Consider the following 13,757-nt stretch of genomic DNA (forward strand, 5'->3'; position numbering starts at 1 on the left):
AACATCTCTCTGTGTTGTCCACCTGAGACTTCCAATAGCAAGATTTAGCAGAGTCTCCAGCTTTAGGTCCCTTAAGGGTGAGCTGTCATGTAGTGTAGCTGTGATTGGATGGCAGTGGTCCTTAATTGAGCAAAAGGAAGGAGCAAAGATGAAAGTTCACACTATTTAGCATGGAAAATGTAATTGTGGGTTTTAAAAAAATTCTTAAAAGTGCATCATGTCCATATGCAAAGTAGACAAAGCCACATAGTTTCAGCCGAAAGAAGACCTCAGAGGGACTGACCCCTTGCTGCAATGTGAGATCTTTTGGCTAGATGTTCAAAACAGCCTCAGCCCCATCTCTGATTTGCAATATTAATACTACAGAACTGTGGTAAGCAGTTCTTAGCAATAACACACACCTGCCACCTGCAGTATTGGCATTTGCAGTGCATTTTTAAAAAAATGCTTAAAACTTAAACTTAGATCATCCTTTATGTGGGAAAATACAACTTGAAGTATTAACTATTCTCTTTTTTGTTCTAGGCAGGCCCACTGATGCTCAATTGCAGCTTTGCTAATGAACATCCTGGATTTCTTTCCATTTTCAATGGGCAGCTTTCACTTATTTCTGTGGGAGGGGAAAATAGCATCAAAGGAACCCAAAAGTTCAGCCTCCAGATCATTGGATTGTCACTCTTGGCTTTTCCTGTGGATAGTGCAAAATACCCATGTTGCCTTTCATGCGGTGGGGGGGGAGGGAGGTCAGCTGCAATGCCTTTTAGCAGAGGGCGCTTGCTGGGAGGAGTGATCAGGATTGGGGGGAAGGGATGGAGCAGGATTCTGTTCAAGGTCTGGTCACACCTGGCCCCAGTCCAGCCACACATTTGGACTGTTGGCTTGTCGAGATTCTCTGTTTTTAAGTTAAAAGAAAAAGCAAGTCTCCAGCTATTTTAGAATTGTAAATAAGAGGCAAAATATTTGCATTTGACCCAAATATTTTATAGGAAACAAGAACTTGCTCTTGTCTTTCATTGCTCCTAACTAATGAAGGAAGTGAAATAAAACCTTTAGTGACATGCCCACTGTCTGGAGAAAGGACTTTTGGTTCATCTTAAAGCTCTTAGTTGCTCTTCCTGTGGTAGAAACATCCATAGAGAACAATGGAAAGAGCTAGAATTTTAGTGTCGCTCTGATTGGGAGAAAGAGTGACAAGAGAGAGCAGCCAAGGCAGGAGCTCCGGATCCCTCCCTCAAGTTTAACTTCAGACAAAAAATGTGACTTCTCATTTGTAAAAGTACCCTGACAATGAAAATGTGAATGCAGGCCGTGATTATTATCTCCATATTGGGTTTTTTGGCAGGCGATGCTGGGAGGCTTTAGCTGAGAGACTTTAATGAGTTCTGCTCATTGCTGGAATGGGAAGCTGAGAGAATACTGTTGTGTTTCCATTCTCCTGGCCAGGCATAGGCAAACTCCGGCCCTCCAGATGTTTGGGACTACAATTCCCATCACCCCTAGCTAACAGGACCTGTGGTCAGGGATGATGGGAATTGTAGTCCCAAACATCTGGAGGGCCGGAGTTTGCCTATGCCTATGCCTGCTCCTGGCTTTGGATTTTATTTATTTTTTAAAAGAGGGGCATGTATTTGGGTGAGGTGCTGTGAAGTTAACTGCAACAGCAGCCCTTGGGAGAATGGGATGTCTCTTGCAAGTGGCTTTCAGCAGTTTTAAAAACCAACAGCCCAAAGGGAAAATGTTAAGCATGCTCCAACAAATTCATGTCTCCAGGAGTGCATTTTCCTTTTTCTTAAAAAGAAGTAGTAGATTGGGTCTCAGGGCTGTTATGCAGCAATATTTTGACACACTCTTTTAAGTTGTTACTAAGTTGCTATTGCAGCCGCCCCCCTCACCCAGTAAAGCCAGCAGCAGTGGAAATGAAAAGGCCAAGGAGAATGAATGCTGTTTTAAAATGACAGAGTGGGAGACTAGTGACCCAACAGCAGAGGCTGGTAACTTCATTTACCTCCTGCTCATTTTGAGCAAATGCTGGCCTGTTTTTTTTTAAAAAGAGCACATGAACAACAGAACATATTTTTCCTTGATAGAGATTGCCCCCAATTATGACAGCCAGAATTTAAACAGTCAGCTAATCACAGTGACAGTTCTGTGGATTCCTACTTAATGAACTTGTGGGAAACTATCCCCTCTCCTTTTAACATGTATTTGCATCTTTAATTAAGACTGAAGCTGGTTTGTGGAGGAAAGGCATCCAAAATGCAGTGCCTCATAAGAAACTGCAGGTTAGGGTTAGCTCTGTGTGTATGTTGCTTCTCAAACCAGCAGTGAAAGCACCTGGGATGCAGACTGTGTACGGAGCCTTAATATTGCTTTCAGTATAATGATGTTTAATCTTTGCAGAGCATGAGGACTTCTTAACAGTGACAGAGTCCCTGAAGAGAGAATTTGATAGCCCTGAAACCTCGGATCTAAAATTTAGAGTAGATGGAAAATTCATTTATGTACATAAAGCTGTCTTGAAAATCAGGTAATACTTGTGTCTAATGCCCTGTGGCCGAGTGCTAATGCTATGTCCAAAGTGGCTAATAAACTTGATTGTTCATCTTTGTTTCTTTAATCAACCAGACCTTTCCCACTCCTTTTATTTTAATTTGTTTTATTCTCATGCCAGGTTCATCCAAACTTCACCAGTCTCCCACTTCCTATTGCAGATCTTGGTGCAGGATATGCTTTCAACAACATTAAATAACATTTCATAGAAATTAGATAAAAATAAAATGCAATTGAGTAGGGTACAAAACAAAAACCCACTTTTGCAAATGTAAGTGCTTTTTTGGGGCACAATGGCACCATTGGCTACAACCCACGGTCCTGATGAGCATGTCCCAATTCTAACTTAAACTATTGGGGGCAGGGGAGGAGTACAGAATATTGTGGTGAATTCTTAGGTGGTACTTTCCCATGTTCCTAATGTATTCTGCAGAATCTGGAATGTAGTTTTTTCCTCCCCCCCCCCAACAGATGTGAGCATTTTCGTACTATGTTCCAGTCCTATTGGAATGAAGACATGAAGGAGGTGATAGAAATTGACCAGTTTTCCTACCCAGTATACCGTGCTTTTCTGGAGTATCTCTACACAGACAGCGTTGATCTGCCGCCTGAAGACGCGATAGGTAGCACTTGGGGACGGGGGCTAAATTGTGCAGAGAAATTGTGGAGAGCTGACTTTGTTTCAAGAAAGGGAAGGGAAGAAGAAACAGACATGGAGGCAGTGAAACGAGACACTTCAGCCAGTGGCCCTTTGCCTGCCCTGCTTGCATTTTGGCCAGGGATGGGGTCTCTGCAAGAGCTCTTGAGGCCTCTGTTGTCTTATGGACCCTATCAGCCGACAGTGCTGGTCTGGGGTGAACTGAGCTGATGGACGTAGAGCAGCTTGCTTCAGAAAAATGGATCTGGGCTCTGAGCACTATTGTTTCAAATTGGTGTTAAAAACGAAAATTCATTTGGAGAGTTTTTACTTCAAAAAGAGCAGTTTGCAGTTATAGTATCATTAATTTGCTGTATTTATTTGCCAATACATGGGTGGTTCCTTCTAGGCCAATGGAATGGAAGCTAGTTTTAAGGGGTGGGGGCTTTAAAAAACTGGATTCTATCTTGAGGAAACAGAGCAGAGGGGAGGAAATCTAGGTGCTAGAAATGAGCAGTGTTTCCCCCCGGCCGTACTCAATGGTACACAGTGTGAGAGAAATCGAGGGGGGGAATCATGTGGCACCTCCCCCCCCCAGAAAAAAGCACTGGAAATGAGATTTTTTTCCCCTTGGCATGTTTCAAGAGAAGAAATCCTTTCTTGAGCTCATGTTTCCAGCAGCAATTCTCAAATTTAAAGGACAGTTGACACAAATGCAATGGACTCAACAGGAGACGCTGTAATGTTGCTTGTATTCAATAACTGCTGTGGGAAATGTCCCTCTGAGGAAGGATCTCCCCCATCCTTGAGCATGGAATAACTCTTGTATTTCACCTTTACTGCCTGCTGATTCCCGCCCCCTTTTTCCTAGCCTTCCAATGCTGCTATCCCAGTTTTGTGGTTGGTTTCCTATCCAGGGGGGGTGAGGATGATGTATTTACTTCTTACCATTATTTTATGATTCAGCTTCATATGTCCTATGCTGAGTGTACAGAGAAATGCTGCACTGGAGCTGTTAAGAACAGAAAAAATAACATTTTAATGTGGCATTTTGATTTTAGGGCTTCTGGATTTGGCTACATCATATTGCGAAAACAGACTGAAAAAACTCTGTCAGCATCTTATCAAAAGAGGGATCACTGTGGAGAACGCTTTCTCCTTGCTCTCTGCAGCTGTTCGCTACGATGCAGAGGTAAACTATTAGAGCCACCAGTGTGCAAAGTAACTCTTATTTTTTCCTTATGGACAAAATAAAACCAAAGCACTCTGTATTTCTGCAATCAGAGAAATGTGATACTTAAGATGTACTTGGTGCAGAACTAAATTTTGGTGGAGAAATTAACATTTCTGTATGCAGAGATTTAATCTAGTTTATTGGCTGTGGCACAGTGTAGCAAGCATTCCTCCCAGCTCCTGCGAACCATTTTCTGGATATCTCACACAGAGCAACCATTGGGTGCTGTCACACTTCACTCTTGGGTGCTGCGCCAACTGTTTGTCAGCTGCTAAATTTCATGCAGCCAGTCAGTCGGGTGTTTTCATTAGCATTGCCCTGTATGCCCATAGCTAGTTCAGGTGCCGAGTCTTGGTGATGCCTGTGGCGTGGAAGTGGGGCCTCAGAGGAACGAGTGTGGGCCTGCTCAGACTGTGTGGCAGGTGCCAACTGTCGATGGGCACTTTCAGGGTCCCTCTTTTCCATTTTTAGGATTCCCTGCCTTTAAACTAGGCAGCTCTTCCCATTGAGGACGGCAGCTGTACCAAGCCAGTCTGAAGGGAAAGTAGATTCCCCAGCAGCGCCATGGAGACCACCCTCAGGGAGATTCTCCTTCACATCCTCTGCTTGGAGGCCTTTTTGGCTTTGGTGTGGGCATGTGTTTGCTGGGCTATGGGGGCTGGAGAGGGGGCAGGAACACAAGGCTTGCTGGAAGCAAGAGAGAGAAGAATGGAAGAAAGGGGCCTATTTCACTTGTTCAGAGCTGTTGGGTGGGAGTGAGGAAAAAGCAGGACCGAGCTTCAGGTGAGAGTTCTCTAGCTCTCCATATTAGATGGTTAAGGGATGTGGAGCATTTCCTAAAAGAGAAATGCAGGGACTCTGCCTTCTGGAGAGCAGTGCCACTTGTCCTGTTGGCCTTTCTCCTTCGTTCCACTTGCTGGGTGCAAAAGCTCAGAGGCTCTTAGTATATTTCTGGTAGGTTGGCTAGAAGCCCAGCCACAACTTGCAAGATCAAATTACTTTATTTTAAATTTTACTGCTTCCCTTCACCCAAAGATTTCAGGGCAGTCTACAGCATAAAAATGCAAGAAACACAAAATACACAATAAAAACAGGAACAAAAGGAACAAACCAATAACCCCCTCCCCCAACACATTTAAAACAAAACAACACCCCCCAACACACATTAAAAGGTGTCTAGAATGTCAACCAGCCCAAGACTTGGTTGAAGAGGAGCATTTTCATCTGGCCCCAAAAGGTGCATCATGAAGGCACCAACTAAATCTCCCGGAGGGAAGCATTCCACAAACAGGGAGCACTGCCCCAAAGGCCTGTTCTCGTGCTGCCATATTCCCGACCTCGTGGAGGAGGGCCTCCGAGGATGGTCTCAGGGTCCAGGCCAATTCATAGGGGGAGAGGCAGGCCTTCAGGTATTGTGGTCCTGAGCTGTTTAAGGCTTTATAGGTCAAAGGCAGCATTTTGAATTGGGCACAGAAACTAACTGGTGGCCAGTGCAGTCGGACCAGGATCAGTGTCATATGCTCAAACAGTTTTGTCCTGGTGAGCAACCTGGCTGCCAAATTTTGTATAATTTTTAAAATTAATTTTAATTACAATAATTCAATAGTAGCCACATTAACACAGAAAAGGTCTGGCCATTGCCCCGGGCAGGTCTCCAACTTATCTTATCCTCCAGCATTCCACTGCTAACAATCTCGCATCCCGCCAGGGCCATGGTAGATCTTCAAAGGCCACAGCCCTAATTGCGATTCAGTGGAAGATCAATGCTTTAAATCATATCAATACTATCATGCACTTCTATTTTTGTAGTAATCCATAAATATTATCTTATTCTCGTTAATTTGTTTTGCTTTTTATCAATCCACTAGCACTCAAGGGGAGGTTTGCCAAATCAATAATGCAGCAAACATGATATATAAAGAAAGCGTAAAGGCTTGCTTCCCCCAACATACCCGTGTTCGCTACGTAGAAAGTCATCTCTCCAGGTCAAAATGTTGCCGCTCAGTTGCCAGTACATGCCTGTAAATTAGATCCAGTTTCTTTCAAATATACAGAAGAACCCCTGCCCATAATGGCTGTATCAGGAGGTTACCAATAAGTGAATTGCTTTGCATTCAGCGCCTCCTGCCTCCCGTCATCCATGGTGGACGAGAGCCAGGTATCAGACAATCTGCAATTGGAGCTCACCTCCCCCCTTGGGTGGTTTTTTTTTTTGCAAGGACGATTACCCTCATTTGTCCTTGTTTATGATCCGCTACCGGTCTCAGCTAATGTGGGATCTCAGCTAATGTGCAGGCCTCCATTTGACCTGCCTGCCAAATTTTGCACCAGCTGAAGTTTCCAAACCATCTTCAGAGGCAGCCCTACATATAAAGCGTTGCAGTAATCGAACCTAGAGGTAACCAGAGCATAGACAACATAAGTGGGTCTCTCCCTGTCCAGATAGGGGCACTGCTGGGCCACCAGATGAAGCTGATGGAAGGCACTCTGGGCCACGGAGGCCACCTGAGCCTCAAGGATTCAGGAGGACCCCCAAGCTATGAACCTGCTCCTTCAGACAAAGTGTAACCCCCATCAAGAGCAGAGCACTTACCATCCATCTGTTTTACGGACACCCCGCCCCCAACAGTGTCTCAAGTCTTATATGGCTGGAGCTAAGTTTGTTGGCTCTCATCCAGCACTTCCACTGCTTCACCTGCAGATGTAAAAGAGAAGCACATTGCTGACAATGATCTCCAAACCTCTGGATGACCCCACTCAGCTGTTTCATGTAGATGTTAAACATCATAGGGGATAAGCTCCTGATTAACCCTACATTGAAGGCTCCATAGGGTCAAAGATCCCTCCCCAAGCCTTGTGCTCACAGGGCTGTGGGGAGCCAGGATCTTATTGGCACATGAGGAATTGTGTTGAAGTTCATAAATTTGGGAAACAAGTAATTACAGAAATCATTACAGTTAAAGGGGGAAATGTGATCCTAGACACTATGTATATGTACACTATGTATTTGGTCTGTTTTTGGGAAAGGTAATATGGATCTTCTATGTGACCAGTTAATTGTGTATCTTCCAGTAGGCACTTGATTTGTCCTTGCTCTGGGCTGAAAAAACGCGCCATGATGCACCAATGCACCCTAGATAACTGGTGCAAGAAAGTTATTCTTATTGCTGTCAAAGAGAAATTGACATGTAATGTTCAAGTCAGCAGAGGTCATTCTGATTCTTCTTATTTCATTTATTTCTTATTTTAGGGCTATGTATCAAATATATGGCACTGAGTTCACAAGGATAGCAAATCCCTTTGAAATACTTTATTTGGTGGTGCCTATAAGCAAGACCTTTTTATTTTTTCTATTTCTTTCATAGTACAAAAGTAAGGTAAAAAGGTGAAGGACCCCTGACAGTTAAGTCCAGTTGTGAACGACTCTGGGGTTGCAGCACTCATCTCACTTTACTGGCCGAGGGAGCTGGCATACAGCTTCCAGATCATGTGGCCAGCAGGACTAAGCCGCTTCTGGTGAACCAGAGCAGCGCACGGAAACACCGTTTACCTTCCTGCCGGAGCGGTACCTATTTATCTACTTGCACTTTGATGTGCTTTTGAACTGCTAGGTTGGCAGGAGCAGGGACCAAGCAATGGGAGCTCACCCCGTCACGGGGATTCGAACCGCCAACCTTCTGATCGGCAAGCCCTAGGCTCTGTGGTTTAACCCACAATGCCCCCTGTGTCCCTAGTACAAAAATACCTATTTGTAATTCTATAATTGCATCCCTTTTACTCCTGTTTTTTTGTTTTTCTTTTGATTTTATTATTAAAAGAAAAATTGTTAGGGATTGTTATGTAGACAAACTGGCACTGTCCATATACAGGAGTGAGGCACTCACAGGCTCCTTTGCAGTTGTTTCCTTTAGGAAACAACTAGTTGTTGGAGGGGAGGGGAGGGGAGGGGAGGGGAGGGGAGGATGGACTTCAAAAACAGCTGAAAACACTGAGCAGGCTCAGTAACCCCAGACAGAGGTATTTAAACCCATTTGAAGAGCAGAAGTTAGGCCCAATTATTTCAGTGGGCCTAATCTGAATAAAACCTAGTTGAAAATCATGGGCTGTTGGAAAAAGGAGGGGGGCATGGAGAGAGAATGGAATGGCGTCTCTCAGAAGAGGGCTATGCCGGCCACCTTGAGTAGAAACCACAATTCAACATTTTGTTGCAATCACTTGCATTCTCTGTATAACAGGGGATGTTAAGGCAACCTACCATTCTTTGAGATGTTTCTATATACCTGGGCCAGTTTATGAGAATTTAACAATCTATGAGAGATTTTCTATGCAGTAAATCTTTCTGTGTGTTTAAAGGGAACTACAAGTTTTAAAATTCTGTCAGTTTTGTAGACAAATCAGTCTTGCTTGAGGGAGCCAGCATGGTGTAGTGGTTAAGAGCGGTAGACTCGTAATCTGGTGAACCAGGTTCGATTCCCCGCTCCTCCACATGCAGCTGCTGGGTGAACTTGGGCCAGTCACACTTTGAAGTCTCTCAGCCCCACTCACCTCACAGAGTGTTTGTTCTGGTGGAGGAAGGGAAAGGAGAATGTTAGCCACTTTGAGACTCTTTGGGGTAGTGATAAAGCGGGATATCCCTGATATTTGATATCAGGGATATCAAATCCAAACTACTCCTCCTCCTCCTCCTCCTCCTCCTCCTCTTCTTCTTCTTTATGAAACATACTGCTAATCTGAAGACTTGGATGTCCAATGTGTGCTGGGGGCTGTGAATGAATCCTAACCCCCAGATTCCTAGCTTTGGTTTTTAAGAGAGTACATTTCTAACATTTGTAGAACCTGATTTGAAGCAATATCCTTGTTGTTTTATGAGAAACACCTTTCAGCGTTTTTAGCAACGTTCATAATAATGAGTACCGTATTTTTTGCTCTATAAGACTCACTTTTTCCCTCCTAAAAAGTAAGGGGAAATGTGTGTGCGTCTTATGGAGTGAATGCAGGCTGTGCAGCTATCCCAGAAGCCACAACAGCAAGAGGGATCGTTGCTTTCGCTGCACAGCAATCCCTCTTGCTGTTCTGGCTTCTGGGATTCAGAATATTTTTTTCCTTGTTTTCCTCCTCCAAAAACTAGGTGCGTCTTATGGTCTGGTGCGTCTTATAGAGCGAAAAATACGGTAATCTTTGGGGAAGCAAATCTAGGCCAGAGTGAAACACCCGTTATCTAGACTCTTGGTTTGATTTTAAGCCTTTTCTGCTGTGTTGTCCATAAAACTAGATATGTGGGGGGGGAGGGGGGGTTGTGCTGTGGTCTAAACTACTGGGGCTCTTGGATTTCCTGATCAGAAAGTCGGCGGTTCAAATCTCCGCAAGAGGGTGATCTCCCATTGCTCTGTCCCTGCTCCTGCCAACCTAGGAGTTCGAAAGCACACCAGCGCAAGTAGATAAATAGCTGCGGTGGGAAGGTAAACGGTGGGAAGGTAAACGGTGTTTCCATGTGTTCTGGTTTCCGTCACTGTCCCGTTGCACCAGAAGAGGTTTAGTCATGCTGGCCACATAACCCGGAAAGCTGTCTGCGGACAAATGCCGGCTCCCTTGCCTGAAAGCGAGATGAGCGCTGCACCCCATAGTCGCCTTTGACTGGATGGTTAAGTCCAGGGGTCCTTTACCATAAAGCAAGGTGATTAACTGATAAAACTGATCAAACATAGTTGGAATGGAGCTTTATACTTTTTGAGGTTTAGCAAGAATCAGAAAATGTAGGAATCAATTTCACCTTAACTGTTGTTTCTTTTGAACCAAAGGAACCTAAACTTAAATCTAAATTTTCAAGTTCAGTTATTGATTAATGGGAATGTTAGAAATTTAAACATTTTATTGACGTGAAGCTGAATGAAGTTTGACCAGTTTGACCTGGTTCCAAGTTGTATCCTCAAGTGCCACGATGCCCATGACAGGGCTCCCCTCCCAGCATGTCTGCAGTCTCTGGCCACAAAGAGATTGCTATAGGGCTTCCCCTGAAGGGGCGCCTCACTCTATCAGTGTGGGAATGGAGTCATTGACTCCTCTTCTTCCATGGGCAAGCCTCACGGAAACCACAGCAGTTGCAAATTAACAAAAGTGCACAGCTGTGCTTCACTGTTGCCTAAGTATGATTGTCACCCCCAACTGTAAGCTGAATGGGCAGGATTCATTGAACTAGCCCTGCCAGCAAAGCCCTGTGCAAGGGCTTCTGCTTGCACAAGGAAGCCTCCTGGGAATTGTGTGATGGCGGGGCTTTGGGGGAAGCCTCATAACGGGGCAAGTGGCAAAGCCTACACAGGCAGAAGGATTGGAAGAGTGCAATGACTTCTGGTGCAAAATTATATTTAAACAATTCTAAATTGCAAGTGACCCAAGTTCAAAATTCATTCTTCCTTTATTAATTAATTTGTAGGCTCAAGTATCAGACTGGGGAATGCAATCAGTGTTTCATAGTTCTATTCACAGCATATGATGAGCTTGCTGTTCAGTTTGAACTATTAGCAAGTCTCTCTTCCTAAAACTTTCAGATGCATCAAAATACTCTTCTGATGCTTCAGCTGCAACTGGATAGGTTTTTAAAATGTTAATTGAAGTGCCCCCCATCCCCAACACAGTTAGCTCTGCCTTAAACAAAACAGCTTCTCTTGGAGGTAAGGGGCATGGAGTGAGTTTCTTCATTTAGCCTGATACTTCAGAGGTAGAGACAATTGGGTATGGCACTGAGCAATAACACAGCTAAATATTTTCTTTGTGCCTTTTGTTTATGAATGTGGTTTTTGTGGTGAAAGATTTGTTCAGAAGTTTATATTTCCGGTGCAGACATGAGGGTGCCTGAAGCAGGTCAGACAAGGATGCCACATGAGCTTGAATTTTAATGTTCAAAGAAGAGTTGGTTAGAAATTCCTGCTAAAAATTCTGTAGCTTGAACTTCAACATTATTTTATATTTTGTTGGATGATGAATAACTTGGCTTCTGAGTTTGACTGGAGAAAAAGAATTGGGTTGAATTGTGATATGTAGGATGGGGAGATCCAAGAACTATGGGATGTTGCTGCTTTCTCTTCCTGACTAGTAGAGATTGCTACCTTGGTTATGGAATCTGACTATGGAATCTGCTGCTGCTGCTGTGAGTGTGGGGGAGGACCGCTCCCTTCTACAGGCCAATTTCCATTGGGCCTAATAATAATTTTTTTATTATTACTATATTTTTTGTGTTTTTCTCTACCATTGTTAGCACAATAAACTACAGTATTTAAATAAATATTTTGGGATTATTTGCTTAGTAGTTGGATTCTACTAATATAATAATAATTTATTATTTATACCCCACCCATCTGGCTGCCACTCCCAGTAGAATATTAAAAACATGATAAAACATCAAAAACTTCCCTAAACAGGGCTGCCTTCCGATGTTTTCTAAAAGTCAGGTAGTTGTTTATTTTCTTGACAGCTGATGGGAGGGCGTTCCACAGGGTGGGCGCCACCACCAAGAAGGCCCTCTGACTGGTTCTGCATCTTAGGCCATGGATGGGGAACTTGATGATCTCCAAATGTTACTGGATTTGCAGCTCCTAGCATAGCCACCAGTCAAGGATTATGCGATTAGTAGTCCAGCAACAATTGGAACCACCCCCATTTTAAGATGAAAAATAGCTACTACATACAAACTCAGACTGAGGTATTAAACTTGCCTGTTTCTACCAAATGACACAGGAGTTGCTATTTACTTAGTGGATAAACACAATGACTTAGAATAAGACCTGTTGAAATCGATTGGATACGTCATTAATGTGCTTGATCTGTAAAATGTGACTGTTTCCTTGCAGAATTCTGAAGACTGGTCTTGTATTTTTATCCTGGAATAAAAATATCTTTCAATACATGATTGTTCTATGTTGTTTTTGCTCTGTAATTTTCACTTTCTAATCTTATATTTGCATTATTTGCATGAGCTATATAAATGTAACATGGTAGTTAGAAAAGAACCCTATGTAACAGACTAAACTTTAAAATCTGCCTTTGCGTACAAATGCAGCTAACACCAACCCCCTGGCCCACTTGTGTGTAAAGGAAACTTTCATTACACGTTAGCAAGTGAGAGAAGCAGGGGTGTCGTTTCTTGTATCTTGTGGCTGGAACAAAGAATTGTCATATGGCATGGTTAAAACTATTAATCAATTCTAAATACATAACTTTTTAATGCTGTCTTTATTTGAACATGGATGAGAAAAAATTTAGAAACTTTGAAGCTAATGAAAAGGCTTTTTGTTTTGTATCTAGGATTTAGAAGAATTCTGCTTTAAGTTTTGTGTCAATCACTTGACTGAAGTCACCCAGACTGCAGCTTTTTGGCAAATGGATGGTTCTCTGCTAAAGGAATTCATTGCTAAAGCCAGTAAATATGGAGCCTTTAAGAACTGAATGGATGTTGCAGCCATAGCTGGTGTGATTTCATGGCCACGCTGTATAAAAAACACTTGTCCAGCAGTTGTTTTTAAAGGAGTTCCAAATCAAAGAATGGAAGATTTGATTTTAAGTTGCTCTAGATAGCTGGATGCTTCTACAAAGTTTTGAACAACTTTGGAAAGAATAAGATGGAAGGAACTGAAGGAGGGTGAAGAGAAGACTATGATCGATCTTTCAGAAGTTGGGCTTGCTCAGTTGTTAATCTATGTGGTGTAATTTAGTGATTTCAGAGTCTCTTACTGATTTTTGCTGGCACTAAAATGCTTCACCACCTGGAACTATGTAGCAGCAGTGTGAGAAGGAAGTATTTTTGCCTTTTTTTCTGTTCCATTTGCATGCACACGAAGGAAGCTTGCAGAACCTGCCAGTAACGAAGGACTTACTTGTCTGTGAAACATGTATTGAATCTGTTGAACCATGTCTCTTAAAAAGACTTGAAGAATCAGTTATATGGTGTCTCAAAATCTATTTGGAATTAAATTATTGCCTCCACAGCTTTTTGACATATAAGCTGTGACAGGCAGCCTCGTTGTAGAGATTTAAAGTTGTTAAAAGCAGAATACTCTTGGAAAATATTTTGCATTTAAATTATGTATGAATTCTGTACATTTTCTGTGTGTAAAATGTGTGTTCTAAATGTATCCCATTAAAATAATGCATAAAATTATTTTTAGCAGAGGGTGGTGCTTCTGAATTCGAAAGGACATTAGAACATCTGTTCCTGCATTGCAGGGGATTGAAGATGACCTTTGGGGTTTCTGCAATTCTATACTGCTGTTTGTTCTGGTAATCTTCACCAGAAAGGGGCAGGCAGTGTGTAGTAAACATTAGTAACTTCTGCAGTGTTGCTGA

The 13,757-nt window shown here is 43.0% G+C and overlaps 1 protein-coding gene across 4 annotated transcripts in view; it reads left to right on the plus strand.

Moving 5' to 3' along the window:
* The window catches only part of RCBTB1 (RCC1 and BTB domain containing protein 1), a 38,837-nt gene extending 25,265 nt beyond the window's left edge, over positions 1-13,572 (plus strand). For 2 of the 4 annotated variants that reach the window (XM_082215784.1, XM_082215785.1), the window contains exons 9-12: positions 2,401-2,527; positions 3,022-3,173; positions 4,249-4,379; positions 12,720-13,572. In XM_082215784.1, coding sequence (XP_082071910.1) covers positions 2,401-2,527; positions 3,022-3,173; positions 4,249-4,379; positions 12,720-12,860 — 551 coding nt within the window. In that variant the 3' untranslated portion in view covers positions 12,861-13,572. Of the gene's footprint in view, positions 1-525; positions 2,622-3,021; positions 3,174-4,248; positions 4,380-12,719 lie in introns of those variants that run through there. The other 2 variants (XM_082215786.1, XM_082215787.1) reach the window with 2 other exon arrangements.
* The last annotated feature ends 185 nt before the right edge of the window (positions 13,573-13,757 follow it).

This window comes from Podarcis vaucheri (assembly GCF_965113315.1).
Source record: "Podarcis vaucheri genome assembly, chromosome: 3".
Classification (NCBI taxonomy): Eukaryota; Metazoa; Chordata; class Lepidosauria; order Squamata; family Lacertidae; genus Podarcis; species Podarcis vaucheri.